The sequence below is a fragment of the Suricata suricatta genome, chromosome 6, assembly GCF_006229205.1.
Source record: "Suricata suricatta isolate VVHF042 chromosome 6, meerkat_22Aug2017_6uvM2_HiC, whole genome shotgun sequence".
In the NCBI taxonomy this organism is placed as follows: domain Eukaryota; kingdom Metazoa; phylum Chordata; class Mammalia; order Carnivora; family Herpestidae; genus Suricata; species Suricata suricatta.
In genome coordinates this window covers 83,739,573-83,759,337 of record NC_043705.1, presented here as the reverse complement: position 1 = coordinate 83,759,337, position 19,765 = coordinate 83,739,573, and the positions used below count along the sequence as shown (strand labels likewise).

Here is a 19,765-nt window from a genome sequence, read left to right as displayed (position 1 = left end):
GTGGACCTTAAAATTGGGAGATCATTTTGGATTACCTGGGTGGACTCAGTCTAATCACATGAGACCTTGAAAATGGAAATCAAGACAGAGAGATGAGACCAAAGAAAAAGAAAGAGAAATTTTAAGTCTAAAAGGGATTCAACCCAGTACTGCTGGCTTTGAAGATGAGGAAGGAAATGGGGACCTCAGTCCTACAACCACAGAATTCAGTTTCTGCCAACAACCCCAAACGAGCAAACGAAATCCTGATCTCCCCCTGAGTCTTGGAAAAGGAATGTAACCCTGCTGACATTAACTTGATTGAGCCCAGTGAGACTGATGTCAGACGTCTGATGTAGAGAACTATAAGAGAATACGTTTGTGCTGTTTTAAGCCACCAAGTTTGTAGCAATTTGTTGCAGCAGCTATAGGAAATTAATAGCTGGTTAGTTCCTTTATTCAAGTTAACTGAATTCCCCTAATGCCTAGTCATGAAGGGAAGTACACACAATTGTCTGACTCTGGTCATTCTCCTATGTGGAAAGAAAAGCAAAAATGCATACTGCCCTGTAGGCTATGTGGCAAATCTGGATTGAACCATATCTCAGGGTCAGTGGCCACAGTAATACCCCAGTATGGAGTCTAAAGGCCATGGTTTGTCCAGAACTGGATTAACTGGTCTTGAATCTTGAGAAACAATCTCTCAGTGACTTGTTTTCTATTTCTCTCCCGTTCAGGTGAACGTGTGAATTAGAGGATACTGTTACACCTGGTGAAAAGCTCTAGATTTATGTGCAATAGCAGTGACCTACAGCATTTGATTTCAGAAGAAAAATACTTTGCTGAATAAAAGGATATCCTCAGGTTGGCTGACTCTCAATTGTGAGCAGTAATTTTCTAAAATTCGACTTCCTGTTTGTTCAGCAGAGACATGTAATAAAATGTTTTGTCCATATTTTTGGTAGAAGAGGTTTAAGAATAAGACACATGAGAAAAACAAAACATAACTCAAATGTATTCAGTGAAGCACCATAATCTTCACATTTTATTTCTTTGAATATTCTTTCTTCTTTTTTTATGTTTATTCATTTTTGAGAGTGAGAGTGAGAGAGAGCAAGAGCAAGGGAAGGGCAGAGAGAGAGGGAGACACAGAATCCGAGGCAGGCTCCAGGCTCTGAGCTGTCAGCACAGAGCCTGATGTGGGGCTCAAACCCACAAGCCATAATATCATGACCTGAGCTGAAGTCAGACGCTCAACCGACTGAGCCATCCAGGTGTCCCTTTGAATACTCTTTCTTAAGTTATATTCAGCCTCTGCATTTTCCTCCTCTCTGTGTCTCAGGTTTTAACTCTGTCTTTTCCCCTCCTTATTTCTGTAATATCACCATCCATCAGCCTTCTGAGGCAGAGGGAGAGGCGTGTGCCCACAGAGCTGTGTCTGCAGGGGCTGAAGGTCTCCTGACTCAGAAGGCTGGCTGACTCATCAGTGCCAGGTTCCGAAAAAAACCAGGGTCCCCTTCAAATGTGTGGGGGTAGGGATTCCCTGGGGAGATTATGCACATCTTCTTCCTAACACATATGACAGAACAAAAGGGTGTTCGTGACTTCAAATAGTTAAGAAATTTTCTTAACCTGAAGAAACAGCTTATGGAGAGAACAAAGGGACCTGACCACAGATCTTTGGCAGAATTTTCTTCTGTAGCCCATGAGAGATAAAGTAATAGCATTTGCATCATCCGAGGTTGGTTTGACTTCCTTCTTAGCAATTGCCAAAGTCAACCTGCTTCAGGCCAGCTTCTCCATGGCCTTCCAGATAGAGACCTGGTCCGTCTGGTTCCCAGGTCTGGCAGCATCTGGCACATAGGCTATGCTCCATAAATACGAGTGAGTAAATAGTCTGAGACCTAAGACCAAGTTCTCATTGTTTGCATCTTTTTCTCACCTAGGAAAGAGACTAAGCTTTATAGAGATGAATGGATGACCTAAGGGTCCCACAGTCCCCAAACTGACTGTAATTTCCTAGAGGTAAGAATTAGGTAATATTTTTCTACCTCAATTTTAACATCTAGTTGTGTTCTTTTTCTTTCTTAAATTATTTAACACTCATTTTGCAATAGGCATCTTTCCATAAAGTTTTCAAAGTATGATTTATTTAATCATCATGACAACCCTGTGAAGTTGGTACTATTGTTATCCTTATTTTACAGATGAACCCACAGAAGCACAGAGAGCTTATGTAACTTGCCCAAAGTCACAAAGCTAAATGATGGGGCTGGGATTTCACCCATCCAAGCTGGGTTCAAAGACAGTGCTCCACAGCCTTAATGTGCTGCTTTATCTTACTAGTATTAAGTAGAATGATGGAGAAAGGAAAACATTTGGAATTTAAGTCAGGACAAAATAAGAAAGGAGCAATATTTATATAAAAGAAATTCAAATGAATAGTATGTTTCCAGGTATTTCATGCATACTTGATATAGTACAAATATGGACACTGTATGAAACATATGATAAAAATCTAGGCTGATTTGAGGACCTGGGTGGCTCAGTTGGTTGAGAGTCCAATTCTCCATCTTGGCTCAGGTCATGATCTGTGGTTCATGGTATCCTGAAAGGCCAGAGCCTGCTTGGGAGTCTCTCTCTCTCTCTCTCTCTCTCTCTCTCTCTCTTTCTGCCCCTCTCCACACTCTCTCCCTCCCTCCCTCTCTTTCTTTATCTCAACATAAATAAACTTAAACTCTAGGCTGATTTGAATACATAACTTAAAATGATTTTGCTCCTTGGCTAAAGAACCTTAAAGACATCAAATTCTGTATCATTTGAGGTACTCAAAAACATGACCCCAACCTCCACTTAAGTAATAATTACTGCAATCATTTAGTAGGAAATTATACAAACTTACAACTGGCTAAAAAGTTCCAAATTCGGCTCTTCTTACAGGTGGTTATAATAGTTTCCTAGGGCTGCACTAACAAAATACCACAAAGGGATTGGCTTAAATAACAGAAATTTATTGTCTCACAGATCTGGATGCCAGAAATTAAAGATCAAGATGTCCATAAGGTTGCTTCCCTCTGTGAGGGAATGCTCTGCTTTCGGCCTCTCTCCTCGGCACATAGACAGAGGGCTTCTCCCTGAGAGTCTCACATCTCTCCCCCATGTGTGTCTACCTCTGTGTCCAAATTCTTCCTTTTTATGAGGACACCAGTCATATTGGATTAAAGCCCATTATAATCACCTCATTTTAACTTGATTGCCTTTGTAAACACCCTTTCTCCAAATAAGACCACATTCTGAGGTACCAGAGGGTTAGGATTCCAACTTACCGTTTTTGGTGGATGCAATTCAACTCATATTGGCAGTATAATATAGGGGTAAGAGTCTGGGTCTGAATTCTAGCTCTGACATTCATGCTATACCCCATTTTCATCCCTTATTAAACTCACAAGCCAGGAGATCATGACCTGAGCTGAAGTCAGATGCTCAGCTTAAATGAGGATAAGCTTAAATGAGGATAAAACAGATAGTATCTGCCTCATGCTGTCCTGAGGACTAAAGGAATTATTACATGGAGCACTTAGACCACTGGGTAGTACAATGCATGTTAGATATCCATTCATTCAAATAACTGTTTCTGAATACCTATTAGGAGCTAGGCACTATTCCAGGTGTTTGAGATAAAGAAGTAAACAAAATAGGCAAAAGTATCTACGTTGGTGGAGCCCATAATGTAATGTGGAAAGAAAAGCTATTTATTCAGATGAATAGATAAAGAAGAGATGTGTATATATGTACATAATATATATAATATTATATTCCTTCATATATATACACACACATATACATGACATATATAATATTCCTTTGTCTGTATATATGTATATACAGCAATGTGTATATATGTATATTGGGCAATAAAAATGAAGGAAATCTTGCTGTGGGGCCTCCCCATTGAGTGAGGGCTGGTGGCTCAGGCAGTGAAAGAATTCACCAACGGCAGAACAAAGGTGCTAGAAGTGGACTTAATACACTGCCCAAGAGCAGCAAGCAGGACAGCAAAGGAGGGGCTGTCTGTCATGAGGCGGTGGTGAGGGGCTACAGTTATAGGGTGGAGCAAGGGAAGGGAGTGCGGCAATGTGTGGAATTTCCCCTTTTTGGTCATCTTAGGAACTGTGCCTGGTTGTAAGCAGCCCATTGGTTGGTTAGGGCCTATGGCTTAATGAGCCTGTTTGCGTTAGGCTGGTGGTCACGGTGGGCCCTGCTGCCTTGCTCAAGTTTCCACTGCTCAAGCCTGTTGTCTAAAAGTGACCTGTACACTTGCCATCTGCAACAACATGAATGGATCTAGAGAGTATAAATGAAGTAAACCAGACAAAGAGAAATACTGTATGATTTCACTCATACGTGGAATTTAAGAAACAAATTAACAAAGGAAAAGAACAGACTTGATTATAGAGAACAAACTGATAGTTACAGAGGGGAGGTGAGTGGGGGGATGGGTGAAATAAGGTGAAGGGGATGAAGAGCACACTTATTCTGATAAACATTGAACAACGGACAGAACTGTTGAATCACTACATCGTACACCCGCAACTAATATAACAGTGTTAACCACACTTCAATTAAATATCAAACAATATCATTTTAAAAAATATGTATTTTTTAAAAAGTATGACATATAGAAAGTCAGACAGTAATTGCTATGGAGAAAAGCAAGCCAGGGGCTAGAGAGCATTGGGGGTTGCAGTTTGGGATCAGAGACGGCCCCACCGAGGTGTCATTGAGACAGTTAAGTGGTTACCTGGAGCTTACCGGATAAGAGAGGGTTCCCCCCATATCAGTACTATTGACAGTAAGGCCTGGATAACAATGTTGTGGGAGGGCTGTCCCGTACATGGTAAGATATTTAGCAGCATCCCTGGCCGCTACCCACCAGATACTAGTAGCATCCCCTTCCTCAGCTATGACTATCTGTTTGATAAGCAAAGATGTCTTCAGACATTGCCACATGTCCTGTGTGGGGCAAAATCACCACTAGTTGAGAACCATGGAGCTAGAAGACGGGTGAAAGACCTGAGGAAGGAATGCATTCAGCTTGTTTGAGGCACAGCAAGGAGGCAGGCAGTAGATGAAATCAGAAGAGAGTGGGATGAATCACATTACCTATGACAGATGGAAAGCTACTGGAGGGTTCAGAGCAAAAAAAGAACACACTTGACCTACATTTTAAAAAGATCCAATTGGCGGGGCGCCTGGGTAGCTCAGTTGGTTAAGCAACTGACTCTTGGTTTTGGCTCAGGTCAAGATGGTTAGTGGGACTGAGCCCTGGATCCACCTCCGTGCTTGAGGCATGGAGCCTGGCTGGGATTCTCTCTCACTCTCTCCCTCTGTCCCTGCTCCACTCATGCTCTGTGTCTTTCTCAAAATAATAAATAAACTTAAAAACAAAAATGTTTTAAAGATCGAATTGGCTGACACATTGAGAATTGACTGCAGGTGGAAAGACAGAAATAGCTCATTTGGGAGGCTCTCACAATAATCCCATTAATTTTTTATTTGATTTAATATGTTCACTGATGTGGCTGGATGGTAGTGGGAGCACTGAGAGAACTGAGCTAAGAATTTCTAGGGAAGAAAAAAGGAAGGAGAATTAGAGTAAAAAGAAAGTAAAAAGCCAGGAGTGGGCAAGACAGCTTTTTTTTTTTTTTTTTTTTTTTTTTTTTTTAGCAGAAATGGAAGGCAGTGCTGTAGCTAAGTCAGTCTGAAAGAGCAGAGGGGTTGTGTAGGACAAAGGAAAGGCTGGGGGCCCGTTTGGGTGCTGAGTGAGTGAGTGCTAGGTACCCAGGAACCAGAGCTCTAGTCTGTAAATCACTGGGAGCTCTGAAGCTTAATATGCAATGAGGAAAGCTCTACCCCAGTGTGCAGATAATAGGAGTCATTAAGAATAATTTCAAAAGGAATTTCCTGAAATAATATGGTGACAGATAACAAGAGCCAAAGTTTAAGTGGAGGAAGGGCAGGAGCTTGACATCCGGAAGACCCCAAGGTGAGGCCCTGCCCTAAGGCTTAGAATTACCTTCTCCAGGGTATTTCCCTAGTAGGCAACTGCAGACTAGGTCTTTCCTGGGGCAGGGGGTAGGGGAGTAGGGTTGGAAACGTGTCCCGGATATCAGACATTAATCAAATTCAAGTTCACCACAAGAAGGTTTAAGTAATGTAGCCCTTTCTTGGAAAGGGGGGGCGGGCGTTAAGTCTCGCCAAGAGTCTTTCCCAAAAGACTACTGAGAAAAACAATGCGGAGTTCTGGCAACGAGGGAAAAAGCAGTTCTTCGACAAGGAGTTCTATCAGCATAGTCGTACGTTTCAATTTTTAGAATTCAAATGCCTTGGCAGGGTCAGCACAGCAGTTCAAGCACATGAAACCAGTCTCACTACACCGCGGGCGGGAACAAGGCCGCCTGCCAACCCCTTTCCACCTGCTTTTGCACTCTTCCGATTTGCGAAAGAAGCTCACAAGAGTCTCACCCGTCTCTACTCTCCCTGGATTAAGGCTGCTAGACGGGGTACGGTCACCCCGCCGGGAGCCGCTGCAGCTCGGGCCCCGCGCCGCTGCCAGCGAGGCGCAGGTCGGGCAGCTGGCCGGGTGTGGCGCTGGTGGCGGCGCGCGGGTGGGGAGGGCGGGGCGAAGGCCCCGCAGGGAGGGGGCCGCGTCAACTAGCGCCGGTCCCGCCCGCCTCTTGCCCCCGCCCCAGTCTCCACGCTCGGCGGCCACCCGGCACTAGGAGCAGCCCAGGCGGCGGTGCGAAAGTCCTCACCATGTCTGCGGCCGTGAGAGAGAGGTTCGACCGGTTTCTGAAGGAGAAGAACTGCATGACCGACCTTTTGGCCAAGCTCGAGGCCAAGACCGGCGTGAACCGGAGATACATCGCGCTCGGTGGGTGCGGGGTCGCAGCCGCCTGCCGGGCCCGGGAAGCAGCTGCTGCACAGCTGCTAGGATAGCGAGCAGGAAGGGGGTTTGGAGGTGGTGGTGTAGGTGACAGACGAGGGCGAGAGGCACTCTCGCGGCCCGTCTGGCCGCCCGGGAAAGCCAGGGGCCGGAGACCCCGCCGGAGCGCCCGGGCCGGGGGTGGGGGGTGGGGGGCAGCGCTGGCGGCTCTCAGCTGCCGGGTGGCGGAGCGCCCGGGGCGCAGGAGCTGGGAGGGCTGGCGCTGACGTGTCTGTCCCCGCGGCCGAGCGCCGTGTCCCAGTGGCCTTGCGCAGGCTTGGCTCGGAGTGGCAGGGCCTCCTGCGGGAGGGCGCGCGGGCACCGTCCTAACAGACGGTCAGTGGAGCTCAGCACCGAGAAGGGTGTCCCCCGGGAAGGCAAGGGCCGCGGGCAGGAGAGGGAGTTGGATCCTCTCCAGATCCTCTGTGGAGCCCGGTTCCCTGGGCTGCTGCGCCGCACGGCTGGGGGTCCCTGCGGGAGGGAGGGCGCGAGGAATGGCCGGAAGGTAGGGGCTGCCAGGTATCCCCAGACTCACTGCAGAGCCTGCAAAGGCGCTGGCCCCACCTTACGGCGGTTTGTTTTTCTCGATCGCCTATACTAGGCCCAGCCTTGCGGTGTGGGCGGGGGCTGCCCGGCTTAGCGCTCTTGGGCCACAAGACCCACTTCTCTCCTCGTTCTCCAGGTGTCATCGGGCTGGTGGCTTTGTATCTGATGTTCGGTTATGGAGCTTCTCTCCTTTGCAACTTGATAGGATTTGCCTACCCAGCCTACGTCTCGTAAGTGGCTCCCGGTCAAGCCTCCTTTCCTCGCCTTCTCTCCCCCATCCCCCGTCCAGGGCTGCCCTAGTTAGTTACTAACACATCCCCATTTTCCTGGGAGAGCGGTCAGTGCACCAGCGGGTAGTAACTGCTTAAGGCTACACATTTTAGAGCCTTAACTTGATGCCCGATCTTCTGATGACTAGCCGAAATGCTTATTTCATCCGATTATGCTGGCGGGGTGGGTACCCTCTAAAGGTTGCACAAATGGAGAGCGTTAGAACAAAGTCGTCCCGGCTTTACTGATGGGGAGATCTCAGCCGGGTACAGAAAGCTGATTCCTTCCCCCTAACAATTATTTAAATGGTTATTTCACCTTATATTTATGTGCATAGACAGTAAAACCCCATCAAATGGGACTTCCCTACCTAATTCAAAATTAATGTTAATGCAGAAACTGGGGAGAATTTTGCTTTCTTGAATTTGAAAAGACTGGCCACTTATTACAGGCAAATGGAAAACATCCTAGGATAAAAATAAAAATAACCTTATAAAATGTATTCCTAAAATAGCTCCGTGATAATAGAAATGACTCATTTATATCATTAAACTTAAAAGTGAATCTGAATTTATTACTACTTGAGGTTTTTACCCTACAATGTTTATTTTGAAAATATTCTACAATTTTATTTTTTCATTAATTCAGATAGGAATTCTACACAAATGAATTGTTTTACTCTACACCTCTCCCCGAGAAAGCTGGTGGGTTGTGCTTTCATTGACTTGGTCTCTTGCAGCTTTTCTCACCCATAGAGATAAAGGAAAAAATTTCGGCTGGGATGCTAAGACACATATAATATATTTGCTACATCTTGGGTCTCTTACAGGGCAGACTAGAATTTAATATGTGACTAGAAAGGAGGAAACATGTTTTACAAGTTAGTTCTGATTTGAACAATTAAATTGAAGTTACATAAGTAGCTGCTGTAGTAGTTGGGTGCACACACTTAGTAGCACTCCATGAAGTCTGGCTGTATTAGGATACTACTAGCTTATGAATTTGGAGGTCCTGTCTTCATGTTGAGAAAAGCGTTGACCCTTATCCAGCCTTACCTGCTAAAGCACCATTCAGGGTGCATGTGTATACCAAACGATTGTGAGGGGCAGACCAAGAAAACTGGTTTGGCTTTCAGATCAGTAAAAAAGGTACAGAAATAAAAGTTTTCCACAAATGTAATCTACTGAGAATATGGTGTAGTTATATATAGAAAGTTTGTAGGCAACACTGATTATAAAAATGGCTTGTGAGGCACCTGGTAGCTCAGTTGGTTAAGCTTCTGACTCTTGATTTTGGCTCAGGTCATGATCTCATGATTTTTTGAGATCTAGCCCAGTGTTGGTTTCTGTACTGACCCTGCAAAGCCTGCTTAGGATTCTCTCTCTGCCCCTAACCTGCTTATGTGCACTGTCTCTAAATAAATAAATAAACTTAAAAAAAAAATGGTTTGCACCACATGTCTATGATAACAGACAAAATAACATAAATGTACATTCCTTCTGATTGTGTATTCTACTTGCAAGTGGCTTTTTAAATTTTTTTTCAATGTTTGTTTATTTTGAGAGAGAGAGAGAGGGAGAGAGAGAGCGTGCGCGAGCAGGTTGGGGAGGGGCAGATAGAAGGAGAGACAGAATCCCAAGCAGGCTCCACACCATCAGCACAGAGCCTGATGCAGGGCTCCAACTCATGAACCTGTGAGATCATGACCTGAGCCAAAATCAAGAGTCAGATGCTCAGTGGACTAAGACACCCATATACTCCAAGTGTTTCTAAGAAAGAGTTTGAAGCATTTTTCAGATTTGTGGTTTAGAGGTTATTGATTATATTTTGAATGAACCTTGGGTGGCATTTTAGTAACTGCCTAGCTGCTTGAATTATTTTGGACTAGCAAGGAACACAGATTTTTGGAAATACTGAACAACATAAAAAACTTTTCCACATCACCATTTGGTACATAATCCTGTGAGAAACATAATCTCTGTTGGTGTGATGAGATCACTGGTGTGGGCTTCAGTGAAGTAAAAATCTTTCTGGGCTATGTAGGTTGAGATATGTGCAGAAGTATATGTGACTGCAGGTGCAGACGGAATTCAAGTATGCTTCTCCATGACCGGAAGTGGATTAATTCCAGCAGGAACCTCTTTTTCAGTCCTATTTTAAAGCAAGTCAATTTCATTTTTTTAAAATCATTTTTTTGTGGTCATTCATTCATTTTCTACATAGTTAACTGAATAGTATTGACTCTTTTTACCTCCAAAAAGCTGAGTGCTCTTGTCTATTGCTCGGAATTCTGTGAAATGATAGAGACGGTCATATTTCTGAGTGGGTCAGGTGGATAGGTTTTACATATTTTAGAATTGTATTCACCAAGTATATGTACTTTCTTTTCTATTTGAATATTCTGACATTTGTAGTATACCTTACTAGGAGTTGGAAAAGTGCTAAAAATCTAATAAAGGGAATTTAATGATTTAAGAAAAAATTCAGGAAATAATGAGCATCTCTAGAGTGGCATTTATTCATAGGATGCTTCCTTTTTGTAGACCCAACTTTTTTTTTACCTGTAAAGATAAGATTCTCTGACCATAAGGATATTAAATGACGGTCACTCTCTGTGGGTATTTGGACTTTTCTCTAAAACAATGGTTCTCAGCCTGGGATGCCCATTAGAGTTATCTGAGGAGTCTTCAGAAATACTAATGCCTGGTCCCCACCTCCAGAGATTCTGGTGTACTCAGTCTGGGATGCAGCCTGGCTTTGGGGGATTATGGCTCCTTGATCTTTTACTATTTGTAAAGGATTCTAATATCAGCCAGTGTTGAGAGCACGTGATGTAGAGCAGCAGCAGTGACCTATGCTTGTTACACTTGAAGATGGGGTACAAGGGAGGGGAAAATGGCCTGCTGACTCTGGCTCCACCTGGCCTCTGCTTTGTCAAGGTGGTGTGGGACTATGTGCACAGTATAAAGTACACAGACCCCCTGTGAGTAAAATTCAGGCAATCAATGTTAAATATTAGTCTAATCGAGTTTGTTCATTGCTTAATATGTGATTGTCAGAAAATCCTTGAAAATGGTGTTATTGGGAGCACCTAAATCACTGTTAGTTAAAACATGGGGTGCCCGGGTAGCTCAGTCGGTTAAGCTTCCTACAGTTAATTTCTGCTCAGGTCATGATCTCACAGTTTCCTGAGTTCAAGCCCCATGTTGGGCTCTGCACTGACCCTGCAGAGCCTGCTTAGGATTCTCTTTCTCTCCCTCTCTTTCTCTGCCCCTTTCCTGCTCATGCTCTGTCTGTTTCTCTCAAAATAAATAAATAAACTTTAAAAATTTATTTTAAAAAAATGTGATCTGTGATCTCCTTCCCTTCAACTGATCTCCTTGCCTCTTATAATTCTCCCTGTGCTCCCCAGCCAGAGTTATTCTAAACAATATGGGTTCATCTGTTTAGCAAAAATCAAATCCAGCCACCTGCTGCACACTGTGGCAGCACTTTAGATACACGATGGGCTAAGGTTGACATGCTCTCCGTTCTCTTTGAATGAACGGTCTACCAACACGAGCTGCAATAAAGTGACACAGTGTGGTGAGGACGGCCTGCGAAGACCGACAGGGAGCCGGGGTAGGGGAGCGCAGGAAGGACCCTCTTTCCATAGTTACCTGAGATACCATCTGAGTTAAGCCTTGAGGAATGAGAAAGTGCCAGGCTGGCCAGGAGCAGAGCCAGGCAGAGAGAGCAGCATGTGCCAGGAACCAGTACCCTGGAAGCTCTGAGCGGGAAGAGAGGTGAGATGGCTCCGGAGAGGTGCAGGTGCCATCAGGCAGGGCTGCTGGCGGGTGGTTAAGTAGTTTTTGTTCCTGGGAGTTGTAGAGAGCTGGTAGGTTTTCTGCTTGTCTTGGATGGGTTTAAAAAAATTTTTTTTAGTGTTATTTTTTGAGAGAGAGACGCACACAGACAGGGGTGAGTGAGGGAGGGACTGAGAGAGATGGAGACACAGAATCTGAGGCAGGCTCCAGGCTCTGAGCTGTTAGCACAGAGCCGGACACGGGGCTCAAATCCACAAACCGTAAGATCATGACCTGAGCTGAAGTCGGATGCCCATTTAAAAACAAAGTTTTTTCTTAATGTTGACTTATATTTTGAGAGAGAGCCTTGGAAGGGTTTTAAATAGGGGATGACAGGAGGGGCACCTGGGTGGCTCAGTCGGTTAAGCGTCCAACTCTTGATCTCTGCTCAGGTCATGATCTTGCAGTTCTTGAGTCCGAGCCCCACATTAGACTCTGTGCTGATGGTGCACAGCCTGCTTGGGATTCTGTCACTCCTGCTCTCTACCCTTCTCCAGCTTAGGCTTTCTCTGAAAGTAAAGAAATAAACATAAAAAAATTTAAATATGGGGCAACATCATAGAATTTACATTTTAGGAATTGGCCGTCCTGCAAAACTATTGCCAGTCTCAGCCTTTCTCACCTTCAGCTTTTGCTGCTGCTGTTTCCTCTCCTCTGCCTCCATTGTAGGGAGGCCCACAGATTGTATGTAATGGTCAGCCCTGGGCTAAGAGGCTGCAGGACAGGGAAATAAAATTTGGAAAAGCTCTTGTGGCTTCCTTGCTTGTCCTGTGACTCACCACCTTGGGAAAGCTGTGGGTGGGCCCCTGGCATTACGTGGCTTCGGGTCAGGTCGTGGCGTGCTGGAACACAGACAGCTGGAGGCCTGCCCAGCGCCCCTGGGGGGCAGTTAGTGCCGTATTAGTACCTCCTTCCTACTGGTTACTCGCATTTTTGTATACCTCATGTCCCTGCATTTCCAGACTTTTTGGCCATACTGTAGAGGCACTCTGAAATCTAATTCCACCCTTCTTATTGTCAAGAGCTATTGAGAGAATTGCTGTCATCTCTTTATTCCTGAGAAGAGAAGGCAAGTCACTGCATTGTAGGAACCTCTGTTATTAGGGTAGACCTCCACCATGCTGTCCATTTTTTTGCTGAGATATAATTCACATGCAGCCTTTTAAAAGTGTACAATTCAGTGTGTGGTATATTCATAAAGTTGTGCAACCATCACTACTACCTAATTCCAGAACATTTTCATCACCCCCAAAAGAAACTGCATCTATCAGCAGTCACTCCCTATTTCTCCTATGCCCCAGTCCTCAGAAACCACTTACTACTTTCTGTCTCTATGGATCTGCCTATTCTGGACATTTCATATAAATGGAATCCTGTAACATACGGCTTTTGTTTCTGGTGCAGACTTGCTTTATATATTTATTTTTTGCGAGAGGACAGAAGGAGGGAGGGTGATGGAGAGAGGGAGAGGGAGAGTCTATGAGTAGCATGGAGTCTGATCTGATGCAGGGCTTGATCTCATGACTATGAGATCACAATCTGAGCCAAAATCAAGAATCAGATATTTAACAGACTAAGCCACCCAAGTGCCCCAGGCCAGCCCTGCCTTTAATGGCATTGCACAAATAAGAATCTGTTGGAGACGCCCTAGGAGCGTGGGCTGTGCTGCACCCTCACATGCAGTCTGTTGCCAGAGATCGAAGGCAGCCCCCACCAGGGGTCCTCCAGGGGGTGCTAGTCTTGTCCCTTGTTCAAATGGAATTATGAGGGAAAGTCTAATGACTTTATTTTCTATTTTTGTTTCTGCCCTGCAGAGCAAGGAAAGGAGGAGAGTTTGCTTTTTATCCTATTCAGGAACTTTAAAAAAATTCCACAAAAATCTCTATTAACTTTTCTTTCTATTTCATATTTTTCATAAAGATCAGGCTGCCCCCTTCCTGGGACTTCAGAGTTGGGCCTAGAGAGATCAAGCACGTGATCTAATTCCTTTGGTTTTTCTTCCTTCCTTCCTTCCTTCCTTCCTTTCAGTGTTTAAGTCTTTAAAGTCCAATGTTGATAGGGCTTGAAAACTCATGACCCTGAGATCAACACCTGAGCTGAGATCAAGAGTCTGATGCTTAGTGAACTGAGCTACCTAGGTGCCCCTAATTTCTTTTGTTTTCAAATGATCCAGGCACATAGAGAGGTAGAGTATGGTTCCAAAGTTCACACAGGGGCCAGACTTGGTCTGAAACCCTCAGTTACTAGGTAGGAAAGTAAAGCACAAGTAGGCATATTTCAGTACCAGACTCAAGAAGATTAAATATGTTCAGAGTCCAGCATTTTGATGACTATATACAGTCTTATGTTTGGCAACACCTTTGAAATCTCATGCCTACTTCAGTGATGTGTGATTTTATCTGTGTCCTTACCAGCCCATTAAAAATATTTTTTTTAATGTTTATTTTTGAGAGAGAGACAGAGTGTGAGTGGGGAAAGGGCAGAGAGAGAGGGAGACACAATCTGAAACAGGCTCTAGGCTCTGAGCTGGCGGCACAGAGCCTGATGCAGAGCTGGAACCCACACACTGTAAGATCATGGGTTAACCAACTAGTTCAACCAATTAGCCACCCAGGTGCTCCATCACCAGCTCATTTTAAACCGTGCCACCAATACAAAGAATGTTACTGCTTTTAGCTCTTTGTACAGCCAAATATCTGTGTAGCACTTCATTTAATAAATATTTATATTCCTATTTAATTACATTTACAAATGTAGCTCATTTAATCCTTATAGCAACCCTATGACTTAAATACTATGATTGTTCCCATTTTACAGATAAGGAAACAGAGAAAGAAGTAACTTGATCAAGGTCTCATAAGTAGTAGGTGGTAAAATATATTTAAACCCAGGGAGGCTGTCTGGCTCAGTCAGTAGAGCGTAAGACTTAATTTTGTGGATCATGAGTTTAAGCCCCAGATTGGGCATAGAGCTTACTAACTAACTAACAACAAACCCAAAGACTCTGGGTCTGAAGTCCATGTTTTTAAGTTTTATGTTACACTACTTTCCATGTGGCTCTTCGACAGTCTCAGATACGTGCGCTCCCCTAAGCAGAGATGAAAATTGGACTGCTGATGCGAACTTTTTCTTTTCTCAGGTTTGACACTGTCAATACGCTGTCGTTATGCAGTGTAGTTTTCCTCTCTCAAATAGGGGACTGTCCCCCGCAGTCATATATCTGCGCATATAGGCATTTGCAGTTTTGGGAACATGAGTTAGGATATATTGCTAACAAATTCTTTCTCTTATTAATGTAGCACTGATTTATAACAGCAGCGACATAACTAGTTGTTTGCAGAGACTTGCTCTGTTTTACCAGGGCAAGCCCCTCTGAGGACGGCACACTGAATTGCATTTCCTGAAGGAATGTGGCCTTGCCTTTAGTTCTGGGTCAGGAGGCAAGAAACTTTAGGAAATGTTTGGGGATGACCCCCCATGCAGTCAGATCAAAACGGGGATGGTGAGGGGGAAAATTTGGAAAAGACGCTGTCAAAGTAACCACAAGAGTTGTAATACAATTAACCAGAAGTAAAAGCTACAGCATCTTCTTAGCTAATGATTCACAGCAGACAGAGTGCTGTAGCATAGGTTACAAAGGACTGAAATCAACTCATTTAAGATTTGCAGTGGCCAACTCCTAAACGGAGGTGTTCTCCAAAGGAGCATTTGAGAAAGTTGTCCTGGCTCAGACTGGCAGTTGAGCACCATTTTCTGTTTGGGAAAAGCGAGTCAGCTGAGGCAAAGGCAGGCTTCCCTAATGGAGCCGGAGAATGCACATTTCTGAGACTCATTAGTAAGGGGTGTGTTTGTTTTCTTGGGTGCTCTTTTTTTCCCCAAAAAAATTTGTAATTAAGGTTTGTTTCTTTTTTAAATATGAGAACTTAGGGGCAGACACTTTCCACTAAGCTGCTTACGTTCTTAGCACATTAGCTTTTCCATCTCCAGCTGTAAGCTCTGTGCTGGAGGGCTGAAGCACAGAGGGGCGCATGCCCACACTTTGACTCCTTGGGGGAGTTGAAGCCCAGGCAGTGTTCTGGCCAACAGTGCCCTTGGCCCTGTTACTGGCATTCTGTGAATTTTGCTTTCAGCATCCTGAGGTGTTAGACATTTAAATTTTATCGGCTTCTTATTGGTTGAGTTTTCACTTCGTATTGCTGCTAATATTGCTGCAATTTATTGCTTAAGATTGCTATTTTAAGATGGAATTGTGGCAAAAACTAGAAAAAGTAATTAAATTTCCTTATAACAACGTGTCGCTATTTTTGTAGGCACTTACAGCTGGAGTTTTAGGTTAGGTTAGGTTCCCCCAGCCCCTTTGCCTGTGGCATAAAGAAAAGGAAGTTTTAAGGAGCAAATAAGATGAACGATTTCAGTTATTTATTCATGATCTACTTTCTGGGCTCTAAAGCAGTTGTGGGGAGAGATCCCGTAGCCTAATACTCTGTTCTAGAATGTTCCCTATGGATTTTAGTGAAATGTTTTTCCTGTTTGTGAAGACCCTGGAGATGTGGTTTATATGTCCTCTGCCTTCATCTACCTCATCTTGGAGTTCTCTTTTTCAAGGCTGACTCTGAATGAGGAGTCTGTTTTCAACTTCATTTCCTCTTATGGCATTTAAAACAACTAGAAATACACATGGGACATTCTCTGGTATTGGTGGCTCTTGACAGCATTATCAATTAGTTAATTTTGAGGAACAATGAATTAATTTAGAATTGAAAAATAATTTCAAAAATTGTTCACGCAATGGCTTTTGTAGCAACTGAAATATAAGTGGGGGCTGTAGAAACCTCTTCTGACTTTGGTCTGTCACTCGCACACTCTTCTGGTTCCTGGGAGTAGAGCTTATCAGTCCCTCTCAGTCGCACGGCCACTATATTTATCTTGCAGCTTCTGAGAGTTATGCCAGGTGATCTGGTGAAGCGATCACTTACGTGTCAGCAGTAACTCGAGGCTGCTGTCTGCCTATCTTGATGTGGCCTTCTTTTGTCTAGGAAAGGTCAGTTTAGATAGTTCTTGTCCAGGTTGTGAGGGTGCTAGAGCCTAAGTTAGACTTTATGATACTGTACTTGACATAGACACCATGTTTATAGAACCGTCCATTTTATTGACAAAGGGCTGTTCCAGTAGGATTTGCATCTGCTGTTTTATTGCTTTAGGCATATATTTTTATAAACTATCAAATAGTTTATTGCATTGTTTTGAGTTATAAAATGTTAGCTAGTTTAGGTCCTAGAGATCAAGCTGCTGGACGAGAGCCACCTGTTACAGATTGGGAAACCAAGGCCATAAATAGGTTACTGGACTCTATGGGTCTTCTGGGGCAGCCCAAGGGGTAGGCATGGGGAAGCCTGACTTCTCTGGCCTGCGCACTTCAACATTCCTCATGTTTTATATTTGACTGTAATTGAATATTTCATTTTGCGTTAAAAAACAAAATGGTGGACAGTGGTAAATAAGATCATTGTAGTTAAACACCAAAATATTTGATGACTGAATGACTGCTTTTGTTTTATTATTCAATCTCCCTTGGAGATGTTTTATAGGCTCATCTAAAATGTATTTGCCTGTGAACTTAGCTTATTTATGTATTTCATTAAGTCAGTCATTTTATATAGGAAAACAAACACCATATTAAAGAGTAAAGGAGTTTGGTATGTTTTCATTGTTCTTGTGTAGTCACCTTAGAAGATACTTTCTACATATTTAGGATGCATATCTAACTATCTCATATCGGTTTTTTTTTCTTTTTTTTTTTTTTTTGAATAAGGGAGGAGGGTTGGCTTGATATAAATAGTAAGCAAATAAATTTTTTCATATGTTCTGTTTTCTTTCTTTAGTTTTTCTCGCTCTGTACAGGATCCTCTCTCTTGCTTTGAGAGCACAACTACTCTGCAGTGGAAAACAAGTAACTTTGAGTGCCCATGGCTTCTTATTTTCTTTTCTTCCATGAAGAAGAAAAATCTTTTCATTACCATGGAAACAAAATAGTGTTATGTCTTTTTTTTCCCCGAGTCATGTGTTATGTCTTAAAATACATATTTTTTCCCCTTCTAATTTGATGCACTGTGTGTGTCAAATAAGATTCACAATGGTGTGGTGCCTGGGTGGCTCAGTCAGTTAAGCGACAGACTTTGGCTCAGGTTGTGATATCACGGTTCATGAGTTTGAACCCTGCATCAGGCTCTGTGCTGACAGTTCAGAGCCTGGAACCTGCTTCGGATTCTATGTCTCTATGTCTCTCTCTCTCTTTCTCTCTCTCTCTCTCTCTCTGCCCTCCCCTGCTCATACTCTGTCTCTCTGTCCCTCAATAATAAATAAATGTTAAAAAATTAAAAAGAAAAGGATTCACAATGGCATTCTCCTCAACCAAGGTAATAAGAAATAGGAACACCATTTTGTACTCTCAGGAGTCCCTACATCATGCTCTCTGATAAATAAACCCAGCAGAAGTAGTCTCATGAATAGTGGGTGCTGTGGATGGTCATGTTCTATGTTTGCTGTATCAAAAAGGATTATAAACGTTATGTATTCTTCATATTCAGGCTTCAAATAATCTACCTTGAACTCTGGAATGTTTGCTATTAAATAAAATTTACCACACTAGAGATAAAACAAACCCAAGTGGACTAGAGGCAGATTTCTTTCTGTTCTTTACCAACAGCATATCTCAAGGCTGTTTATTGTTATAGGTTGTTTTATTAACTGCTTTTTTTTGGTCCACTGTCAGTCTGGTAATATAATTGGCTCATTAAAATTAAAATTAAAATTAAAATTCCATGGATGGATACAGTTGGTTTTAGAAGTAAAGGTGGTGCTTTGAGGAAATATATTATTTAATTTTATGTCATTTGACTAATCTGAATTGTAGTGGCCAAGTTATTTATGAACCATGCACACACAGGTGGTATATACCTGAATTTCTTTGGTGTGAGTGATCAGAAGCATATGTATATGGACCTGATAATTAGTAGCTGTATTAACCCTTGGCCAAATAGCTTAAGTTCCATAAAACTCAATTTTCTTTTTTTTTTTTAATTTTTTATGTCTTTATTTTTATTTTTGAGAGAGAGAGAGAGAGAGCGAGAGACAGAGACAGAGACAGAGACTGAGTGGGGGAGGGGTAGAGAGAGAGAGAGACACAGAAACGGAAGCAGGCTCCAGGCTCTGAGCCGTCAACACAGAGCCCGATGCGGGGCTCAAACCCATGGACTGTGAGATCATGACCTGAGCTGAAGTCAGACACTCAACTGACTAAGCCACCCAGGTGCCCCAAAACTCAATTTTCTTATGAGTAAAAGGGGTGGATGGTATATGTCAAAGATAGCACAGAATCTAGCATTCAATAAGCAATTAATATTAAGGGTGGTTACTTTTACTTTTATTAAGGGTGGTTTACTCCCTCCTACAAAGAGGGAAATTAATCATTGTTGTGATGAACTCTAGGTCATTGAGCTTTTAAATGATTAAGGAGAAACCTCCTTAGTATTTCCTTTCATTAATTTTTTCCACTTACTTTTTTGGTTCCTTAAGACATCATTATTCCAAGAGCAAAACAAATACAGTAAGAGTTTGTTCTTCCAGGTTGTAAGTATGCGGTATGGCTGATGGTTTTCTTCTGTGATGGTACAGTGGTGTGCATGTTCCTAAGCACGGGGTGTCATTTTAACAATTTTAAATTCTTAAATCCCATTTTTTACTTTGTTGTGTTTCTGTTAAGATTTCCAGTTTCCCATAACTCTGCCTCCATATCCCTCCTTCGTAAGACCCTTCCCCAATCACACATGTGCTCCTTAATTAGGAGGGGAACTGTTTTTTGACTGTTGACTTTTAGCCCTTGAGAATCACTATTTTGGCCCCAGGGCTTTGATTACAAGGTCAGTTGCGTTGTTGGGGTTCAGTATATGCTTGCATCTGAATGAATCTGTCACTGATTTTCTGTGGTGGATTACCATATGGGCCAGGGAATCTTTTAGCTTTGCTGAATATGGTGACTCAGTTTTGGAGGGAGAGAATAATGGTAGCCCAAGATTATTATCTCTGTGCAACCTTTGTTCTCTTTACACATTTCTCTCTCTCTCTCCCCCCCCCCCCCCCC

At 43.2% G+C, this 19,765-nt stretch overlaps 1 protein-coding gene and 1 long non-coding RNA gene across 2 annotated transcripts in view; both read left to right on the top strand.

Moving 5' to 3' along the window:
• Positions 1-1,519: 1,519 nt before the first annotated feature.
• On the top strand, positions 1,520-3,198 carry LOC115294023. Its single transcript, XR_003909708.1, has 3 exons — positions 1,520-1,720; positions 1,926-2,004; positions 3,004-3,198. It is a non-coding gene; the product is annotated as an uncharacterized LOC115294023 (long non-coding RNA).
• Positions 3,199-6,704: 3,506 nt separating this feature from the next.
• REEP5 (receptor accessory protein 5) overlaps positions 6,705-19,765 on the top strand; it is a 38,958-nt gene continuing 25,897 nt past the window's right edge. Inside the window, exons 1-2 of the mRNA XM_029942714.1 lie at positions 6,705-6,913; positions 7,647-7,740. Coding sequence (XP_029798574.1) covers positions 6,796-6,913; positions 7,647-7,740 — 212 coding nt within the window. The 5' untranslated portion in view covers positions 6,705-6,795. The remainder of the gene's footprint in view (positions 6,914-7,646; positions 7,741-19,765) is intronic.